The following is a 23,247-nucleotide window of genomic DNA, read 5'->3' on the forward strand; positions in this document are numbered from 1 at the left end:
ACTCCTCTAATAACGAGCATGATAAATTCAGTTGCCCACTTTGCATTTAAAATTAACGAATGTGTCTGTGTTTAATTTTCCGCTCAATGGTGCGAGTCATCTCTGAGTAATTATTTATTTTGCATAACACGACAACCCACTGAGAGGCTTTCAACAGAAGGCCTTTTTTAGGTTCTCGGATCATTTTACCATGTCGTATCCATTTCGTCAATTTAGTGTTTTCAGTGCATACAAGCCCTTTTGTCGTCCAGACGTAACTAAGTGCACATTAAAAAGTAAGCAAGCCATATATTAATTACGTACGTCAGTCTGTCAGGAAGTACGTAAGTATACCAGGTAAGTAGGCAGGTGGGTAGGTAAGAAGGTTGATTGGTGGGTAGGAAGGTAGGTAGACAAGTAGGTAGGTAACTTACAGTAGGCAGATGGGTGATAGGTAAGTAGGCAGGTAGGTAGGTGGGTAGGTAAGTAAGTAGGTAGGTGGTAGGAAGGTAGGTAGCTATAGGTAGGTAGGAAGTTAGGTAGGTAAGTAACGTATTGTAGGTAGGGAGGTAGGTAGATAAGTAGGTAGGTAACTTACAGTAGGCAGGTACGTAGGTGGGTAGGTAAGTAAGTAGGTAGGTGGTAGGAAGGTACTAGGTAGGTAGGTGGGAAGTTAGGTGGGTAGGTAAGTAGGCTTGTAGGTAGGTGGGTAGGTTAGTAAGTAGGCAGGTGGTAGGAAGGTAGGTAGCTATAGGTAGGTAGTTAACGTATTGTAGGTAGGGAGGTAGGTAGATAAGTAGGTAGGCAACTTTTAGTAGGCAGTTAGGTAGGTAGGTAAGTAGGCAGGCAGGTAGGTGGGTAGGTTAGTAAGTAAGTAGGTGGTAGGAAGGTAGGTAGCTATAGGTAGGTAGGAAGTTAGGTAGGTAGGTAACGTATTGTAGGTAGGGAGGTAGGTAGGTAAGTAGGAAGGTAACTTACTGTAAGTAGGTAGCTAGCTAGGTAGGTATAAGATAGTTAGGTGGCTAATTAGGTGGGAAGGTCAATTGGAGTAGTGCAAAATCCAGATAGAACACATCCTCAGATTACACGTACAGATTTTTGGAGCAGACGGAACTAGAACGTGAAATTACCGACATTATATTGCTGTATGACGAAGGGTAACATTGCTAGAACGAGGGCTTTGTTTAGCACACAAAATTTTGTTATATACTTTATTTCGACCAAATCGCCTCTGAACGCGTAAAGTTACTGTTTTCTTAAGTCTCATTGAATAGTTCTCTATTGGAGAAGATAACTCATGCAATTTCAGTGTGATCAGTTATCTCTTGCGGAATTATCCTTCGGAAGCTGTGTCACGATTTCATTAAAATATCCATTTCATATCAATACCTTTGCGCTTAGCGTCACTTTGAAACAGATGTTTGGGGCAACTCGTAAATGGCTGATTACACGTCCCTATTCGCAATAGAATTAACTTAAAGTTAGCGAAAAAATACTGGAAAATGACAAAATTACAGCTTCTTGTCCAAAAATGTCTCCCAACCATTTTTAATTGTCAAACGTTACAAACGACAAAAATGGAGAAGTAGAAACCTTTTTAATCTTGTTTATCTTTGTCCATCTGTGTTAGGTATGGCCTAGTCCCTGTACGGTGTTTCCCCAGGCCTTTGAGGTCAATTCACTTCGGTGACGTATCCGAGGCGAATGGGCGGGAAACGCCCTCGCTTCTTCGCTCGCGCCACGTGACCCGAAGCGCATTGGCCGTTCGGAATAATGAGGCCTAGGGACTAGGCAATGTTTTTTATACCTCCTTTTAGTGATTGAGCACAGATTATTTTTCATGTTACACTCTCAATTTGGTGGCAGTTCCTGCTGTTTAAATTTCGATAAATTTTGTGACTGAGCTCCCTTTAAGTTCCCGCTCATATGTCATATGATACCTACCGGGTATACCTCAGTCTGCATTCATCTCTGAACTGTTTTCACTTGACTCTTTTCATCAAACGCTACAAACATCAAAAGTGGAGCAACTGCAATCCGTTTTAATCTTCTTTATTTCTGTCCATCTTTGTTACGTATTGCCTAGTCCCTGTACGGCGTTTTTCCAGGCCTTCTCGGTCAATTCACTTTGATGACGTATCCGAGGCGAGGTAATGTTACTTATACCTCTTTTTAATGATTGAACACAGGTTATTTTTCATGTTATACTCTCAATTTGGTGCCAGTTCCTGCTGGTTACATTTCGTTAAATTTTGTGACTGAGCTCCTTTAAAGATACCGCCTATATGTCATATAATCCCTACAGGCTGTACCTCAGTCTACATTCATCTCTGAACTGTAGGCACTTGGCTCTGTTAAATTAATTTGTGTCCGTATTGAGTCCGAGCTGTTTTGACATTGACATCGAGTGCAAATATTCGAAAGCTTAAGGAAACATTTTGCTGGTGAATGATCAGCTAAAAATGCGTGGCCGATGCAAAATCTCAAGGTAAAGGATCAGAACTGCACACTGGCCTAATTTCACACCACTTTTATTTTCCTCCTTTATCATATATGTTTTAAATTTACAACCTTGTTTAAGAAAATATGCGATAACCGGGTAAGTAAAGACTACGCCAGTCGGGTGAGCCTGCGCTTTGCTTTAAGTATTCGCCAATTTTCAATAACACACTAATGTATAGGCTTGGTATCAGTCACCATCTGGTAGCTGAGGGAGGGACTCAGTAGTGATACTTACTCTTTCGTCATTTGACGAGTAAGTGCTATCACTCAAGAATGCAATTGAAAAGGGTCTTTAAACGGTTTTCTTTTAAGCTGGTCCACCGTTTCAATTTCAACCATCACGCAGAACTTCCAAGTTTGAATAATGGCAGAAGGTTGCGCGTGAATGATGATCTGCCAGTTTAAGCATGAATATGAAATGTTAATTATTATTTCAAGCGTTTTGCAATTTGATAGGTCTTGTTTCAAGGAAAACGACAGCGTCCTGTGACCAGTCCTGTACGAATGTTTTGTGATTAAGCCAGTTTAGCAGGTGTCTGTCTTTCCAAAGACGTTTTCATGTTATTGTTATTGCATGTAAATGCGAATAAGAATCTTAGAAGTATGGTTTTATAAAGTAAACGAAAATACTGTGAACTAGATCTCGCTTGAAAATAGATTAGACTTCCAGGTTCAGTTCTTCATTTGGCAGACTAACAAGGGAGACTTCTGTTTTATTACTAGTCGTGCTGTTGAGCCTGTTGAAATTCTTTCTCAGTTCAATCGAGTTGAAAGACGGAAAGGCAGAACCTTCAGCTTCATTGTTGTCTACATCTTGGTTCTGTACTGCAATCGCGGATCGATTATCCCGATCCTCGTTTTGAACATCGAGAAACCTTAGCAGTTTTTCTTCCCAAAACGGTCTTTCTAGGACATTACAGTAGTCGATAAAATTTCGCTTGCGAAGTGTCCGGGGAAGTTTTTTGCTATCTGCGTCATCAATTCTTATCATAATCAAACTGTTATCCGCCCTGTGCACAAGGCGATACTTAGCGAGGTTTAATTCGTAGTTGCAATAGTTGCTCTTCAAGAAATTGCTTGACAACACTGCTATGATTTTGTAACTCTTGTAAACTGTTTCTGCCATTATATCATGGAAAGGCTTTCCAGGTTCAAAGTCTCTGTAATGTACGCAGCACTTCAAATGATGCTTGTCTTCCAGGAGAGGAAGAAGCTTCCGCACCACCCACGATGAATCTTCTTTGTTGTAAATTATAAAAGCGTGGTACTCAAATTCTAAAGTGATAAACAGAAAAATAAATAATTCAATAGATCTGGATAGATTTACTGTGTTACAACCACACCTCAATGCTAATCGTTTGCAAGGGAGAACTGCCAACTGTTTGTAGGGGTTTTCCTTATGACAACGACCTTGTCATTGACGTTAGCAGACATCTGGCCCCGCTTGTTCAAACGATGGATAGCGCTATCCACCGGACAAATCACTATCCAGCGGATAAGTGTTAGGGAAACCAATTGCGCTATCCTCTGGATAGATTTTTATCCAGTGGATAGCGCTATCCAACTTTTGAACAACTGGGGCCTGGCTGTTTTATGGAATTATTACACAACCTACTTAATGTTAGCGTTTCAGATCCATTGCGACTTTCCAACCCTCACGGTTTGACCGTGAGACTCACGGTTTGGACTTTCACTCTCGGTCTCACGATTTGGCCTACAAATCTCACGGTAAATCAGAAAATCTTGAAATTGACGGACATTTCCGGTAGGAATCGCGTATTTTCCAAAAATCTCTCTTCATTATGTATATCAATCTAATTGTTGGGGGAAACCTGATTCCCGGGTAGATTCGTAAAACTTAGATTCCCTAAGGTCTGTTGGAAAGCCTTACTGCAATCTCAAAATTGCTAGTCCCCGTCTTATCGACGTGGATAGTGAAACAGAATCTTCTCATCAGTAGTATGGTAGGGATGTTTTAGTCCTCTTTCTTGCGGTTGAATCTTATTATCGTGCGGTGGAATGTATTAACGCCGATGGCGTCATGGCCTTTTGGCCTTATCTCGGTAATAAAATGCGGAGGAATCTCATAAGATAAGGTCATGTGCTAAAAAAGTGCGGAGGAATCTCATTCTCACATTCTTTGTATTCTTAATACAATGGAAACAAAGGACTTGCCTAGGCTTGCTGAAACCGGAAGTAAAAGTATGATTGTCCTTTATGGAGGAAATGAGCGCTAGCTCGCTTGTGACTTCAAATCACTGAGTCGTAACGTAATTTTCTGCCGCTGACACTGTCCTCTTTCCGGGTTCCATGATTCTTGGGGCGTAAATTGTGCATATTAATGAGGGTGAAGGCAAACCACTTCTTTTTAGAGCGATTTTTTTATTTTATGTTTACCCTCCACCACATCGACCCCACGTCGACCCCACATCCACCCTGCATCGACCTTACATCGACCCTATATCGACCCCACATCGACTCTACATCGAACTCACATCGACCTCACATCGACCCCACATCGAACCCCATATCGACACCACATCGACCATACATCGACCTTACATCGACTTTACACTGACTCCACATCGACCTCACATCGACTCTATATTGGCCTTACATAGCTTTACATGGACCCAACAGTGACCCCACATCGGCCGGCCTCACATCGACCCAACATTGACCCCATATCATCGACGTTTATTCCTTGCACACCATGAATTAACCAGTGAGAACGTTTCGTGCTTTCCGATTAACCAATCGAAAACCAAAACATTTATCGTTCTTGAAATAACTAGAAAACCTGTCAGACCGGTTAAATCACTAGAAGAGTAACACATGACCACATCTTAATGAGATTCCTCCGCATTTTATTCTTGACATTAAGACAAAAGGCTATGACGTCATCGTTGTTAATGGGTTCTCCCCCAAAAAAGGGATAATTCGGTCCCTATCATACTACTCTCATCGCTACCAAAAGAGCAACTAGAGAGTACAACAAAGGCCACTAATTCGGTCGGAATACCATAACAACAATCGGAAAAGTCGGAATACCATGACAAAAATTATTATCTGCCCTCTTGGTTTTATGTGACACGTATTTTGGAAATCTCCAGGTTTTGGGGGACTTTTTTTTTTCAATCACTCCAGATTTGCATACTTTAGGGTTTGTAAGGTCTGGAACCTATATACCATGACCCTCTATTAAGCTTAGCTCATTTTTCTGAACATTCCGGCGATACGAGTTAACGATCAGCTTAACAGCAACCACACCTTTATAAGACACTTAAAGCATCTGATTTACTATGTTTTCGTCTGCTACGCTCCCTTAATTGGCTATAAACAGGCACACGGAAATACGTGATGTATCATTTGGTAAAAAGAAAAAAATCCCATTTTACTTAAACCCTTTCTCTCCTCAAGCATAACGTTAATTTATTGGATACATGTAATGGACAAAATCCTCCTCATTTGCCATCCAAAAGGGTAATACTATTAAAATTGAAACACTTGCAATTTTTCGGGATTCTACAAAGGAAAAATTTGGCAAGCTGGGCGGTGAAAACATGATTAAGAATCAATAAAATAAATAAATGAAATATTTATAGCACTAATGAGCAGATGCCTGAAACAAATAATCTAAATCCAACTTAACAGGGTTAAGAATACCAACTGGGCGGAGGCAAACCAGCTGGCTATTTACAAGCGTGGCCGAGGATTTGAACTCGAGACCCAACTAACGGGTAGAGCGGGACTTGAACTTGAGGCCTCCAAATTGCAAGTCCTGCTCTCGCTTTCTTGAAATCTTGTACAAACCTTCGGGCAACAAAATGGTCTTCCTTTGGCGCAGACAAGAATACTTGCGTGAAGTGACAAGACATACAAGGACCATTCCGACCACGATACCTAACGAAATCGATACGGCATAGACGACTGTGGTGTGATTTGGATCTGCGTATCGAAAATGTTAAGATATCAGCTAAACCAGATTAAGACAATATGCTCCACCGATCAATTTGTGAACAGTTTGGCAAACACGTGTTGCTTGCACAAACAGTGGATGAATCTTCATACACAATTAAAGCAATGGCGTTGTAGAGATTACAGTTTTGTTTCCCAGGGCGCCCTTCTTTTTCCTTTCCTTTCTGTTCTTTTCTTTCCCACAACTTATTTACCTTTACTTCCTTAACTGAAAACCGTTTTCTACTCTTTTTCGATCAAAATTTCTACTCTTTAATAATAGCTAATGACATTCATTGATTGGCTATCAGCTAACAGGACTACCATATAGCCTACTCCTTAAGCTACCCTTTCTCCTTAGTTGTGGGACCTTGTGGACGCTTGGTGGAAAAACTGGGAGGGGTAGAAAATACTAAACATAAACGGAATATCATATGTTAGTATTGTATGTTGATCTCTTGTAGTGTTATAATGAAATCAGAAATAACAAGACATACCATTTCGATCAAAATTTCTACTCTTTCAATAATAGCTAGCGACATTAATTGATTGGCTATCAGCTAACAGGACTAGCATATAGCCTACTCCTTAAGCTAACCTTTCTCCTTAGTTGTGGGACTTTGAGGACGCTTGGTGGAAATACTTGGAGGGGTAGTAAATACTAAACATAAACAGAATATCATATGTTAGTATTGTACATTGATCTCTTGTAGTGTTATAATGAAATTAGAAATAACAAGAAATACCAGCTTCAGAGTAAACTGCCCCAAAAGGCTGTTTGTGAGTGGAAATCATTTCCGTAGTCTTCGTACCTGGATGTACTGATTTTAGCTGGTTGAGTATTTTACGTTTAACGTCAGTCGTAAAACAACAAAAAGAAAAATTATTGGACGATTGACGCCACCTAACGATAGCGGAGCGGTGCCTACTCAGCCTTTTTGCAATATGGAGCTTTTTAAAATACTGAGCTGCAGATTTAAAAGGAGAGTACTTACTGAATTAATGATTCTAAACGCTCGCAAGGTTGCCTTATGCACTAACAGCTTTATGACGAATATCTGAAAGGATATCGGTTCATATCATCTCATGAAACTGCCAAAGAACGGGCAAATGTATTAAGGGAATGAATGTTTAAAAAATATATGTAACCTTTATTTGAATCTGGCTTGCGTATGCATGATATAAACAAGTATGTAGAATCCACAGGACGACTCTCTTCTCCATCTGCTACACTTATTAAGTCTTCATATCCCAATCAGCCTCATCAAATAACTGTCAGTACTAGAATTAAGCTGGGGCCTTTTCGAAGATCGCAAGTAAGTAATAATAAGTCCCTTTTTGTTTTTACTTGTTTGAGTGTGATGTAATAAGTTACTGAAATGAAAAAGACCCTTTAAAATTTTGTAAGCTTACCATATTTCGAAAAGGATGTAGATCTTGAAGGGTACGTTGCTGCCAAACAAACGAGTTAAAATAATGATAAGAGGTTAAAAAAATATAGTGACATTACAGAACTTGTCATTAAAAACTGATCATGACTTGAATGAAGGGTAAGATGCTGAGAGGTGATGGGGGTAGAGAGAAAAAGATCAAGATATTACCTGGGCAATAACCAGGAAATATTCCACTAGTGAGGTAGAACTCGACAATATTGTTGTGAAGTATTTTGAAAGTTAAGACGGATCTATCTTATCTCTTAAGTTTAGTTTTTGTTTCATTAAGTCTTGTTTTTGTCTACGTACTGTTTTCTTGTTTTGATCTTTTGTTTTTACTTGTAACTGGATTTATGCTTAGCTCGCGAATTTACTTATTGCCATATTAGGAATGTTATTCGCTTGGCATCGTCAGATGTTAGTTTTTTACAGGTGGTCGTGTTCGCAGTGTTAGAGCTGACCTTGGTTCTTTGGTACTTGTCATGCAGTTGCGGCTGTGCGTAGGCTAATCTATTCTCTAACAATGGCAAACCTGTTGCAATGTTAGCGATAAGATATTCAATACTGAAGGTCTCCAGGTCAGTTAACCCAAACATGTCCAGCTCTGGCTATAAAACCGCTACTATACTTGAACTAGTAAGTAGAAGTTAGTAGAGAAGGGTAGAAAAGTAGAAAAGAGTTAGAAGAGTAGGACGATTAAGACTGTTAGCAGAAGTCAAAGAAGAATAAAGACCAAGATGTAAATCAGATTCCTGGTAGCTCATCGTGTAGAGTGCGAGTTGCTCGAACACACCCCCACAATTTGCATATCTCCCCTGCAATATGTATATATGCAATAACGCAAATGAGGAGGACGTTACGGTTCGTGTCCTGATGATGATGATGATGATGATGATGATGATGATGATGATGATGATGATGATGATGACGATAGAGATAGAAACGAAGACGATGATCGTCAATATTTGGGTCGTAATGATTTGAATGTTCTTTCGACTCTTGTGACTCCTGTTTAACGTTTGTGCATGGGAGTTGAGCGTTGGCATGAAGACACAAAGAACAAAAGCGTAGCGGATTGATCAAGTTACTAAGCAACATTTTCTTGGAGTGATAACATCTTTAACGTTACTCTTATCAAAAGTACTTTAAACTTACCAGTTTTTTCTTTGGTAGATGAACCTGGAGGATGTGTCGCTACAAATAAAATAAAGATAAAGTAATAAAAATGAAAACACAGTTATAGTAAAAACCTTGATATTTATCAAAATACATTTGACAAGAACATCATAAAATTCTCAAAGCTACTGATTGAATTCATTTGTTACTCAATATTTAACCATTAATCGAAAGGCTTGGATAATCCATGAAATTAGAGTTTACATTACGTACTAGGTTTTTTTGTATATTTGTAACTTAGTAAAAAAATTGGTGTTTAACCGAACACCGACTTGTTTCCTTCTCCACTTTTAAGTGAAACGAGTGCACTTTTCTCCCATTTTCACACCAAGAGTTACCTACATTTTGGATCGCAAACAGTTATGAGAGACCAGTGAAAACTGCCAGGAATATCTTAATATCAGTCAACATTTTATATTTATTTTCCTCTTGCGTAAAGTGGTGCCACTACTGGATTAGTTTATTTAGTAGGAGGCCAGTGTGCTGAGTAGATAATTCGGTTTGAAAGACAGTGCTCAGTCAGGACAGTAGATATTTGATATCAGTGGTTGTACGGTTATTTGTTCATTAGAAAAATACTGCTATAGACCCACAGTTCCCGAAATTAAGGATGTCATATTTTGTAACTATGGAAATCGACTGTCAATAAAGTTTGCCAAAATGTCTCTGAGGAAAAACTGAACATCTGACTGAAAAGACTTGGTACGTGCGTCAGAGGGTTAACGTTCCTGAAAAAGCCGCATAGCTTTCTCCCTACAGTGATGCTTGATTTTTTTCGAGGATGACGCATTTATGAGTGTTGAGTGAATTGTGATATTTGAAGTGAAATCCCAAGGTCCGAGGACTTTTTTTATCGCAAGCATGTGAGAAAAACAAATTCATAAACAATAATAATTACGAATTCGAAATAGTACGATCGTTTGCTTCCTTACATAGAGCAAGTGTAGTTGCAGTATTGCTAATAACTATAAACCCCTTTCCGCTTTAATACAAGATACACTTACTTGTGGTCGACAAGTTTGGTTCGTATGTCTCCATATCTGACAGTGCATCCTGAGTAAAAGGGAAACCTGAAATCTGAAAAGAGATCCAGGTCTTGAACTTTCGGTGGTAACAACCGGAGAGGAAATGCTAACTTAAATTGATGAAAGTCCCATAAAGTATAATTTACTTTTTCTATTTGCAGGGATTTCGTAAAACTAATTACACACACATTGACCTTTATGATAACGATGGCGTTCTTTTTGAAAATACCGAGCACACAACAGCCACACTTTCTACACTGCCGAAGAAACTCTTTTTAGCCTTTTTAGGATTCTTTATTTATATAAGTTACAGAAAGTGGCAAAAAGTAACGGTGCTCTATTACATTTTTTATTTAGCAGTACAAGTGTGACGAAAGAAACATATTAAACAAAAGAATTGAAAACTAATGCACATGTAGGTACACAGAACAAAGGCACAAACACTTAAAAAAACAAGTGAACGTAAAAAGGAAAAGAAAATTATTTAGAGAAAAAACCGTTCAGTTCGATTTGCTTCGACTTAAGCCTCTTAGATCTCCCTCACATGCCCTAAAGTGTGGATGGTCGCGAATAAGCTATACCGCTTCTTTGACGGCTCAAAAGTTTGAAATTAATTAATATATTCTGGTTGCCATTATCATATGATAAATGTTTCTTCAGAAAAGGAAAATGACTTAGCCGTCACTTTCGAGCTCATATTCAAGATTTGGTTACGATAGTTGCTGAGCAAACTTTACCAATTTACCAATCAGTTACTCAGGTCAAAGCAGCTGATTAATGTGTTAGTTTCGATGCTCACTAGACTTTCAAAAAAGTCCTTCGTCCCATTTAATATGGCAACGGACCTCTTGCGACTTCGTCGCTCGCTTCGATGCCTACGGAAAGCTCGCTTCGCTTGCTTAGAAAGTCCTGAGGTCGACCGGCTTGTGGCAACTCTGGATGCTTACCTGTAATAGGAATAAATAGTCCGGATATCTGAAGCCATACGAAGAAATATTCAGTGTGAGGTCGCTCTGGTTCTAAAATGAATTAGGTCAAACAAAAAAGAAATAAATACTTTATTTACTTATCTTAATTTCGCTGTTAAATTATCTTGTGACGTTTTAAGAAACTTCGATCTGTCGGAAATTTTGGTCTTTTGGAGCGTTTTATTGACTCCTGATGTAATACGTAGAAGTCTTCTTTAATGCCGGCTTTCAGATCTAAAAAGTTTAATATAAGGCTAGAGCTGTAACTTAATATATTATGTTTTTTAAAAAAGCTTGGGGCGTGTGAATGGGACAAACAGGACATTGCGGGTTCTGACCTCGGTCCTGGGGACATGGTCTAAAATTAAAAGCAATTTTACTGTCACGCCAGTAAAATGTAGATAATGGAACGTGACGCTAGTTATCAGTAACCCATTCATGGCGGCTCTTTTTCAACAAAGCAATTGTGTAGTCAAGCTGCCAAGGTCAGCGAACTCTGAGATGCATTGTATTCTAGCGTAGAACTTTACGACCTTGTTGTCTTAAGCAGGCTAGTACGAGCCACAGCATTGGCCAATATTTTCAAAGCACTATTCATGGCTAAGAGTTTGCGCATGCAACGCTGAGCTGTCTTGTAGTACAGCCTTTGCTACTGGCTATGCCAGCAGACATGCGTCTAGCTATAAAAGCCTAGAACAACTGTTCAGAGTTCACTTGGGTTCCAGTGTTCAGCAAGGTTTAAGGGCTCAGTATACTATTCTTGTAAAATTTTTCCCTCCCTCCCTCCCTTTGGAGACGAGGTTTGGGCTTTGTTTTGTGCTATACCTTCAAATAAAACTAGGGACACTCCTCGCAGTGCGGTTAAGTCTGCGCAGCGACTTCCCCCAAGCTTGTTGGGCCGCATTGCCGTTTAATATCGCCTGCAAACCGATACTCTTGTCCGATCCAGCACGTGCTGTGTTGCATTCAGCTCGTAGTGCTGGGGAGATAAGTGAGGTTCTTTGCACATGCCATCGCCGGAAGTCGCACAGGCTAACCTAGCGCAAGGCAGTGCTCCCCCAGTATCGCCAACTTGTCATTATTTGTTTTATAATTAAGTCACTTCGCGTTAGGCATGCATCATAAAGGAGCAGAGACATTAACGATTCTATGTCATCCCATATCACAACAAAAGGTCCTGCAACTTCATTTCATTGAAGTAAGCTTGCTGGCTATTTTATAGGAAGATAACACACCCAAGTATTTCCAGAAAATTTGAAGTCGATCGCTTCTTGCAGGCATTGTTGATGAAGTGTAATTGTTATGAAGACTGAGAAAGTCCTTTCTAATTTTTTTTTGGGGGAACCTTGTTGTTGATCCTGACCTTACAATAAATTCAGCAGCACGTGACCATGTCGGACCAACCAATAAAAAAGGTTTCCAGTCACGGTGTGTGAATGAAAGATAAAAATTGTGCACGGTCAGAGAGTTCCCAACATAAGCTGCAGACCGTTGTTTTGGCCCTTTCAAGGCTGGCTTTCACAACCAGCCTCCTATACTAACAATGCTTCAGGTAATAATATCTTTGAACTAGGAGGAAGGGAATGATACAATACAAAAAGCAGGACATTCTGTTCATACCTTTAGGTAAAGAAAACACGTAAGGTCAGGCGCAATAGCAGTTTTGTGGGAGACCGCAAAGCGAACAAGTACAGCTGTCCAATTTCCGTGCGTATCTGAAAGAAACAATTTAAAAAAATGTTAAATTCAGTACATAATTGCGGATTGTTATTGCTCGGTGGATACTCACTATTGTAAAACTCGGTATCTTTCATGCAACGTTAACTTTCACAAGTCCGCGAGATTCATATGTTAGAGTTACTCGTCCGTGTGAGAGCTAAAAACGGCTTCTGGAAGGAAGGTGAAAGCAGAGAACGAAACAGGGAAGGGTATGTCATGCTCGCTACCATTCGCACTCTGAAAAACTGATTTGGCTTTTCTTTGAGTGAAAGGGTATTTTATAGTCTTTTATAGGACTTACTTGCAGCACTTTTGCTTATACTGTTTCTGCCTATAAGGTGATCACATGAAGGTCCAAGCACCCAAACTTTATTTTCAAAGCGGTATTGGTGTCAAAAACCTTGTAGGTTCAACTTAAATATATGGTGTTTTGTCGTCATTTCTGACTGGTTTATTTTAATTTGTACCTTTGAGGACCGGAAAAGTAGATGCTTGTTGTGTGTCTTCATAATCAAAGTATGCATCCTGGCCTAATCGTTCAAATCGTACCGACATTGCAGTCAGTTTTTTTGAAATAATGCCAAAAATGCACATTTCTTGCATCCGATATCTCTAAACTTTTGCCTTTTGAAGGAAAAGAAGAGGAAAATAGAGATCAAGAAAGTAAAGGAGGGTAAGGGAAAAAGAAGTTGTTGTACACTTATTATTATTATTATTATTATTATTATTATTATTATTATCTCTTTTATCACAGTCTTTGCTGGTGTTCTTTTTGTGCATCAGCCGGGCGCGAACCATGCACCTAGAGCGTCAGTCAGCTCAAGTCAATCATTCTGTTCATACACTGAGCACCTTTCTGAGGATTCGTGCAGATCCCAGCATGCAGATCTTTTGAATCTCTGTCATAGTAGCTCTCTCTGATACTTTCTTGATGTTTTCTACCATACCGTTCTTCACTGTACCAAGCGCACCAACAACCACAGGGAACACTACGGTTTTCATTTGCCACATTCTCTGTATTTCTAGTTCTAGGTCTTTGTATACTTGCTTTTTTTTTTCAGTTTCCTTCAGTGCGATGTTTCTATCTGATGGAACATCATCATTATTATTATTTTTATTTTTATTTTTTTATTATTATTATTATTATTTTTTTTTTTTTTAACTTGGCTACGTTGAGAAACTCGCGTTTTTTAAATTAAACAGGCCATCTTTGGTCCCTGTCAAATTGGCTGGATAATCTAAACGATTCATTTATTAACACTGAGAATGTTACCGTTCATCAGGGTCCATGATAAATTTGAAAACCACTGGTTGGTGTTTTCATATTTTCCGAAGCTCACATTAACTTCTGATGGGTACCAGTTCACATTTTGTGAAGGAGACGATGTAGGGCACTCTAGAATAAAAGACATCAACAAATACGACCAAAGTTAGTAAGAAAACGCACACTACCAAGTCCGCGGTATGATCAATACCTTACGCATGCGCACAGCTATGGGTGTCGGAAACTTATTAGCGCACCTCAATTTTTTCATTCTCAATTCAAAATTGTAATTGTTTGCTGGTACCTATTTAGACTGTTAAAAACCTGAAGCTTTGTTATGTTTAGCTTGTTTGTAATGGTAACAGGACTGAGTGGAGTCGAATTCAGTCTGTAATCATACGAGTGATTAACAAAATCGGACGACCTCGTAGCGGGAACCCGATTTGTTTAATCACGAGTATGATTATAGACCGAATTGGACGACACAAAGTTCTGTTACCAATTAATCATAACTTTAACAAAATTTGTGATATGTTGGGCTCTTTTTTTAATCAAAACACAAGAAATTCCGAGATTTTTTTGCTAGCAGTGAAAAAAAAGCCATTTAAGCGCGCGTGTGATGGCGCATACTGTCCGATTACTTAGACATGACGCGTACTGTCCTTTTAACTGTCCTATTAAGGCTGAAATCAGGGCAGTTGATAGCCAATCAGATTTAAGAATTTTGTTATAGTTATGATTATGTTTGTAATTGTCTTTATTAATTGGAAGATAGATAGTTTATTAAAAATCGCTTCTCATCACAAAGGCTGAATTATGCAATTTTTTACAACACTATTACAAATTTCTCGAAAAAAAACTACATCAAAAATATAATATAAAATATTGAAATCTAATGTATAATTAAAATGTAACAGAATTTAAAAATTATAAATCAAAAATTAAATATCAAAATATTTACGATGTGTTGAAAAAACGGTCTAGATTCTTAATTAAAAGGTGGCATCTGTCTTGCCACTGCAAGCATAAAAACGTTTTCGCCCTATTAGTACAAACGCGTGGAATGTTATCGGCGTGATTATTTCTCAGACTATACCTAGGATTTTTGCGAGGCGGCAAAAAGTTGAAGACTGATTATGATTTTGTCGGAAGTTATAGTGTTGAAAAAAGTGCTGAACACTTAGCGAGTCTGGTCTACTACAGGTGTTATGTCCAAAAATTAGCAAGTATCGCCGTAGCTCAAGCCGGGCACAATTATCGATAGCGCCCCTCTTTTCGATATGCACGAGTTCATTAATGAGATACTGCGGCAGGGTATTACAGAAAACTGGTACTGCACTAGTCAATTGCATATCGTACACACGTTGTATAAAAATAGAGCTAAATCCACTGGCGGCAATCGTGCCCGTTTTAGTTGTAGTAAAAAAGTGTAACGTCTTACTAGCTTTCTTAATAAGATCATCTACGTTCCATTTTAAGTTGTCACTTATAGTGAGCCCAAGTAGCTTCGTACTACTGACAACTTCTGGCTCTTTTCCCTGAACGAAACCTACATGAAACTCTTCGAGGTTACGTGCAAACGAAATCCTGAGCTCTTTACATTTGTCCGGCCGGATTAAAGTGCCTTCTATTTTCCGGCGACCAAAGTATAACTTGATCTGTGATACGCTGAGCATTACAAACATCTCCCTTATGAACGATCTCTGAGGCCGTGTATCATCAACAAATGTCCATAACAATGGCGAATGAAAAGTAAGATCATTTATCATTAGGATAAATAACCACGGCCCCAATTTGGTACCCTGTGGTACCCCGGACGGTACTGGGCCCCACTTAGAGAAGCAACCTCCAGCTAATTTTATTCGTTGCGAACGATCTGACAAGAGGTCAAATTCTTTTGTTTAATGACACTGTTCGGAGATAATAAAAAAATCGCGAAATTTAATGCACTCCAATTCTTCCTTTCCCGAAAAATCGCGAAATATGGCTCATGATTTTTCGCGAAATTAATTTGAAAAATGCTTGCGAAATTAAATGAGAATAAGATAGTAGTAGAAGGGACTAAAACTGGTAGGACTTACTCGTGGCTGGAGAACGTTCTTTACGGATGCGTTTTTTACGTGAGTGTGCAAATGCAAGAAACTGTTGTCTTCTTGTAGCTGCCGAAAAAGGAAAAATAAAAACAGCAAATATTATTAAATAAAACAAGTTGTTTAAGTAATCAATGGCAAGCACACCTTATCAGTTCATGGAGATTTAGGGGTGGTCCGAGGGAACCACGGCCGCCCCATTTTCTGTAAAACTGTGTGTAACTGTCAAGGATTTCGATAGAATAATATGTAGAAAATCATGGAAGAGCAAACTGATACTTACGGTAAGGCGATGAAGAAGTAAACAAAAGAATAAAAGAAAAAATATATATTTAAAGAAAATATATATTTTTTGTTTTATTTTTTTTTGTTTTATTCTTTGGTTTACTTCTTCATCGCCTTGCCGAAAGGATCAGTTTGCAGTTTCATATTTTTCTACAAGTTTAATTGTACTGATCCAGGTCTATAAGTGGGGAAATTCGGCACTTCTCATTGGTTTGTCGCTGTGGACTTGTTAATATATAATATTTTTTGGGATAATATGTAGTATCTGAACAGCTGACAAGTGTCCCGATCCCCACTTTCCGAGTTTTCTGGATCCCTTTCTGTAGACTCCCTATCCTTTCGCCTCATGTAAGGGGAATCTAAGACAGTTTTAGATTCAGGATTCTACACCGTAGATTCCGGATTCCAGGTATTGGATTCTGGAGTTTTTGTCAGTGTAACTTGAATTCTGGATTCCAGTCTTTAGTAGGACTCAGGATTCCTTGAGCTGTATTCCGGATTCCAAAAGCCATGATTCTGGACTACACAAGAAAAATTTATCGGATTCCGGATTCCACAGGAAAAAATTTCCCGGATTCTTGATACCCTTTTATGGGGTTAGGCATTTACTGCCACAATTGGTAAGACAATTGACACAACTGAGTAGCTTGTAACGCTTCAAACACACGAAGGGCCTGTTTACATGGAGGTGGAGGACCCCAGGTAGGTGAGGTAACCCCCTTATGAGGGGTAACCCGCCTGTCCATATAATCTCTCATTTCAGTTTGACCACGTTTACATAATAGATGGGATGACGGGCGGACGTTTCCTCACGTACCTGTCTGGGGTCCCCCACCTCCATGTAAACAGGCTCTAAATTGGTAGTTTCTTGGTGTTGCCGACGGCTGCAATCACCAAATGACGTAACACAAGAGATTGAAAAGACACTCAACAATTCTCACACCACCACACACAGGCCAACCAACAGTGGTTTCCACTACACCAGGAAACACACTCACCCACTGAAATAAAGTTGATATTGCATCTTTAGAATTTTCACCTCTACATTAACTGGAGGAACATTTTCACCACTGAACTATAAGACTTGTATATTTAAGACCAACAATGCTTTCACATTACCCTTTATTTTCTTCAGGCACAGTTGATAGCAGCTGGAATCAAGAGCTCGAACGACCTGCAAGGAAATCATTCAATAAGTAGAGTCATCCACAAACTCACAGGGAGCAATTATCAGGTGGACGTTGGTCTTCGTTAAATGAAGCTAAATGAGTGTAAGCAAATCAGGACGGCGGGCGGGTAATACAACGGCTATCTTGGCCGAGGGGATATTGATGAGTAAGTTGCCGTAACCCGTAAATTTTCCATAAATGATCATAAATGAATGAATCGGTCATTCTCTGCGCTGGCTAATTCAGAAAGTAATTTATTTTAACATTTCGTCTATAGGCATACTGTGGTTTTAGACAAGTGGATGAAGAAGAAAAGCTCTTACAGCCTGCCGTCACTCTAGGAAGGAACTTAATGGGTAAAGGGTAAAATCCTCGACTAGCCGAGAAATCGAGAATGTGCTTGAGGCGGATATTCGTTCAGGAATCCGAAACTTATCAGTAAAAGAGACTGAATCTCGGAGTTTCATCACAACTGTATCAAAGATACCTTCCACCCCCAATAAAAGCAACCCCCCCCCCCCCCGCTACTTATTAAATTGCAGATGTTAATAAAGAACCAGCTCCGAAAGCCTTCAATCGCACCCCCATTCTCTTAGCGCAACACTAAAAGGCTAGGCGTTCTTTTTTAAAAAACTGTTACCGCGAAACTTTGTTTTACGCCCCCCAAAAAATTTACACTGAACATTAGGAGGGGGAAACAGTTGACAGCTACCTTACAAACGTTTTAAAACAGAGGAGGATCGAATAGTATCCCATGATGCATTTTTCCAGAAGCATCATGCAATTTTTGCAGTCATAGCAGATTCCATCTTAAGATAAGGTCGTTTTCTCGTCGGCTTTTTTCTCACTCGATTTCCAGTAAAAGTAAAAGAATTACATTATTTCGTTATTTGACATGATTTCTCCGATTTTCAATGGCTTAAGAGCGAAGTTTCCTCTTAGAAACATTTATTTTCACGGTTTCAATTAGTCTTCCCATCACAAAGTGTTCAGTGACCCACAACCAGGCCATGAATATTCAAGATTTTTTGGAATATATGTTGAAATCTTACAAATGTGGACCTCACGCCAGCAAAATGAAGTCCTGAATATTGTACAGGCCAAGAAGTACCAGAAGTCTGGTTTTAAAACAAAGTTATTCGAATGACAAAAAGAATAGTTCCAATTTAGAACTGCGTATGCCTAAAGAAACAAAACAGTTTTTTGCGGTTTGGCGGTGAAATGAAGAGGTTGAATTAAATCCAGTCTCGGCTGTCACTCTCCAATTGTTTGTGCATAAACACTTGTTAAGACTTTTGTGTGTTTTCGGATCTTGACGGGGTCATAGAAAAATTACATTTTTGAAATGCTTTCACGATCGAATATGAGTTCCTAGTTCCCATTTCCTTCGCGGAAAAGAAAACGATAACGAAGGACTACCAAGAACGAAAGGACTGCCATTAGATTCGCAAATTGGGGTGCAATGAAAAATGACTCGGCGTTAATATCACCGGGGATGGCATTTACGAGTCTATTTTGGTTTCACCTACTACATGGCATATAGATTGCCAATAATATTATCATTCGTGTAATATTTTCGCCTACTTAATCACTAAATAATACTCCACTAAATACTCAGTGTGTTCACTTTCGGTTGCTGATTATAAAAATCAATTCTGAAACTCTAACTGCTTTCAAACATCTTTAGACTGGCAGTGATTTTTTTTACCCTTTTTATACCCAAATGTCGTGACTCCAGAGAAGCCAAATTCAGTGAATCGAGCCTTACTACAAATGATTTACTGTTTATGCATGTCAGTTCACAATCCGTTTTCCTGCCAGCATACTCAAAGAACCGACGTGAGCAGTGTATATTTTAAGTTCCGACTCGGTCAAAACGGTTATTTTATCACTGTTTCCCTGCAGAACGAGGCCGAATAAATGACGCGTCGCTCCTCGGTTAACGCAACACTGTTTTACATAATTTTGTTTCTGGGAAAATGCTTGGTAAATTATGAATTTCTCAGGAAAAACCTTCTGTTGAAGTCAGTGTTAAAAACCGCGGTTAGTTTGTAGCTTCACGCATTGTAGGGGTGTTTTACAAGGGAAATGCGAATAGTGATTTTAGCCTGACAAGAGAGCAACTATTATCATAAACTGTGCGCAGAGATTTTTCTGTCTCCAAGTGTCTTTAAGGAATGTTAGTTTTGCACTCTACTTAAGCATTGAACGTGAAAAAAATGAAACTTGCCTTTGTTTTGGCGCTTGTCCTCAAATGTAGAAAACATCCTCTAAAGCATTTTGCTGAATAAGTGATCGACTCTTGTCGTCTCTCGCTCGATTTGTCACAGAACACAACGACCAGAATCAGTGTCAGTGACAATGAAACGACCCTGCTGAAGTCTCTCTTTTTGGTCCGCATTGTTTAGTCACAGATACACGACTGTTTTATGTTTTGATTCAGAAGCAGGCTGAGCTTTGTTTGCCGCAGTGAAATCTCATTAAAGAAACAGCGAACTGTACGTCGCAAAGACTGGATCGAGGAGATAAAATAACGTAGTATTGGAGTTTGTCAATGAAAGCTAGTAAAGTTGCAACCGCGGGGGATCCAGGCTAATACCTAAACCGCTCAGTTAGTTTATTACAAATTAACATAATTTGCAAAAGCTTAGTGAATGACAGTATCTATCCATCTGTCAGTGCTAGTATACACTACTGACCTAGATAAAGTCTTTCAACTGTTTTGACTGAACGTTTTCATAACTTTTTCAGATCGTCAGAGCCAAAATCTACCCCGTGGTGGTTGCGTAAAACGGCCAAAAATTCAGTCGATAGCCGTAAAAATTGAAAACTCTTAGCCGTTAGCGGTAAATAGAGTAAAAAAGAGCTAACCGTAAACTACTGTTCCCTAGATTTGCTACTTTTAAGGGAGGTACTAAACGCACTTATGGTTGCGTTTTTTATTTCCCGGCTAGTGTGACTCCGTACGCACGTTAGGCGAAGCGCCTTTTAGGTGTTGACCAAGACCTAGGCTCTATTTCCTCCACTCTCTCGGGGAACTAATTTTTTTCCATAGCGAAAGTGTGGCTTCTTGCTCAATATTTGCGATTTTCAGGAGGTCGTGCCCTCGAAACATTAATGAACCAACAAGCAGAGATGTCACTGTTTGTAAAACATGTTGCCCATAAACAACATTTCTCTGTTTTTCTGTGACACCACGGTAGACGTTGCCATGCCTAGTCCCTGTACGGCGTCTTCCCACGCCATCTCGGTCAAGGCATTTCGGACTCGCTAGGACCACGTGATCCGAAACGCATTAGCCGAACGGAGTAATGAGGCCTACGGACAAGGCAACGGCAGACAGTCGTTCCTTACAGTCCTTCGCTATCATTAAAAACACTGGACAAGGGAATCTTGTTATTGGCCGTTTTCACGCTAGAGCTAGAAATGGATTATCCGTCTGAGACTTGCCTGTGTACAGTCGCGCCCTCCCCCCACACACCACTTCTCCGATTTTTCTGGGGGGAGGGGGCGGCTGTACACAGGCTATCTGGAACGGATACTGATCCGGTCTTCAAACTGTCCGTCGAAATTGACGGTTTAAGTCAGGCGGATTATCATTCAAAATTAAAACTATTCCATTTTCAAAGTAAGCAGTATTACCTATCTGACAAGAATCATCAAACGGATAACCTGTCTCACACGAATAATCCGTCTCTAGTGTGAAAACGGCCATTTCTGTTATAAAGGATGTCGCGCCCCGGCCTTGAGTTGGGCGTTTGCGTGCCCGCTTTTGCTTTTTCACAAAGATTATTTTTAAATTGACTATTGACATTTCTATGTGCAAAATAATATTAGAAGCGAAATACTTTATAAAAAGTATGATCTATCAAATGTTGAAATTTTTCAAAAGAATAGCTTGTTTCATCCCGAGATGATCCGAAGACTGTTATTTTAATTTAAAGATACAAAAAATACAGATTAATTAATATTCAACTTTTTGAAACAAAGGAAGTTAATTTTTAACTTAAAAAGAGCCAAAATTTTAGCCGATAACCGTAAAAGCCACCACTCCATTGAGACCCTCTTTAAGGCACTCATATAAACACCAACACAATTAAAAATTAAAGTTAAATGAAGAAGGAATCAATTTCGTCACTAATTCTCCCGTCGGCGAATGGCAACGGCCCATCAATCTTGATTGCATTTTTTTTTATTTCCATTTTTTGTTTTTGATATATATCTGTCTGGATTTGCAAAAAGGTACCTCCAGGATTTTTTAGCAACAGTCTCATTTCAGGCTTGTTCTGCACTTGACCTACTTTTGTTTGTTTGTTTGTTTGTTATGATGTTTTAGTACAAAAAAAAAATTCCTAACAAGCCGCAGTAGCCAAACAAACGTGCTAAAAACTGCTGCTTACATCTTTCCCCACAACTCCCCCCCCCCCCCCCCTTCCCCATCCCTATCCCTTACCTATCATTTCGCATAATTCTCTCTCTGTCATAATGAGCGTGCGCGGTAGAAGTTGCTTTCCGTGGTCGTTTAATTTTCTAGATTTCTTGTTGGCCGCCTGCAGCAAAGTTTTCTGGAAGGCATCATTTAAGCCTTATGAATGAACAAGTCTCACGAACTAGCAGTCTGCCGTCGTCCAATAAATTACCGTATTTCGTCTCATTTTGGCGAAAAGGGTGAAACACTGATCTCGGGCTTGAGAAGGAAGGGCATCACATTGCGAACTTTGATGTGGGCGGTGACGAGTCTCTGGCCTCAAAAAGTAGTTTGTAGGAGTCTCGTTTATTCGGCGAGAGCAGAGTTGATGCAGATTGCTGATTAGGCCAGGCACTTAGTTTACAATCTTCTCTTTCACAACGGCTCGTCTACCTCTGGGATCTTGTGATGAATTAATCGACTGTGTCAGGAAAGTTTCCATCTAATAGATGTTTTTTGGGCTAAGTTCGGCAATTTCTTTTTCGAAAGGCGAATTGTATCGCCATTTACTCCAGCTCTGCCCAAAAGAGCTGATATCAGTTCAATGGACTTCAACGCTTGTTACCGCTGGGAACAAAGCGCACAATCTTCATGACCATTACCTCACCGAGCCCGGAAGCACTGGTTCACTGTCAACGTATGTATCCAAATCAAACAAAATATATAGAGGATATTACAAGGTGGAGCGAAGATATGAATTTTATTTTCTCGTGGCAACACAGTATTTTACTCACTCGCTGCGCTCGTTCGTAAAATATTGTTTTTGCCACGAGAAAATAAAATTCATATCTTCAAGCCGCTGTGTATTGTTCTTTTTATTATATAGATAAAAATAACATGGATAAAATAATAGAGGAAAATTACCAAAATTACGTCATCGATAAACTCACGTGTGAGATTATGGAAAATAAACCACTCGGGTCCCGGATGTAGTTTTTATGAATTTTTTGAGTGGTATATTTTCCAGTAAAACACTCGTGTCAATATAATGAGGTAAGATATTGAACGAGGCAGAAGACTTTGCAAGGCGCCATTTTCCTTTCCTCAATAGGGCTTTAAGCTGTCCTCGGAAAAATTTGCACCAAAAACTATTTATAAATAAAATATTAAACAGCTCCAGAACCTACTTGAAATTGGTACTTAGGGGCGCTCTCCATCTGCCAGAATTGACCGGCCAGACCATTACCGTCTTAACGAGAATCTAAATCAAAA

At 39.4% G+C, this 23,247-nt stretch overlaps 1 protein-coding gene across 1 annotated transcript; it reads right to left on the bottom strand.

Annotated features, from left to right (window-relative positions):
• Positions 1-2,494: 2,494 nt before the first annotated feature.
• On the bottom strand, positions 2,495-17,587 carry LOC140941842 (uncharacterized). Its single transcript, XM_073390849.1, has 11 exons — positions 17,518-17,587; positions 16,105-16,182; positions 14,033-14,155; positions 12,661-12,755; positions 11,020-11,091; positions 10,052-10,124; positions 9,027-9,065; positions 7,852-7,890; positions 7,037-7,099; positions 6,295-6,429; positions 2,495-3,756 (listed from the first exon to the last, which is right to left on the bottom strand). The coding sequence occupies exons 1-11, from the start codon at positions 17,585-17,587 to the stop codon at positions 3,140-3,142; spliced, it is 1,404 nt and encodes a 467-aa protein (XP_073246950.1). The 3' UTR covers positions 2,495-3,139.
• Between the last annotated feature and the right edge of the window lie 5,660 nt (positions 17,588-23,247).

Source organism: Porites lutea, chromosome 6 (assembly GCF_958299795.1).
Source record: "Porites lutea chromosome 6, jaPorLute2.1, whole genome shotgun sequence".
NCBI lineage: Eukaryota > Metazoa > Cnidaria > Anthozoa > Scleractinia > Poritidae > Porites > Porites lutea.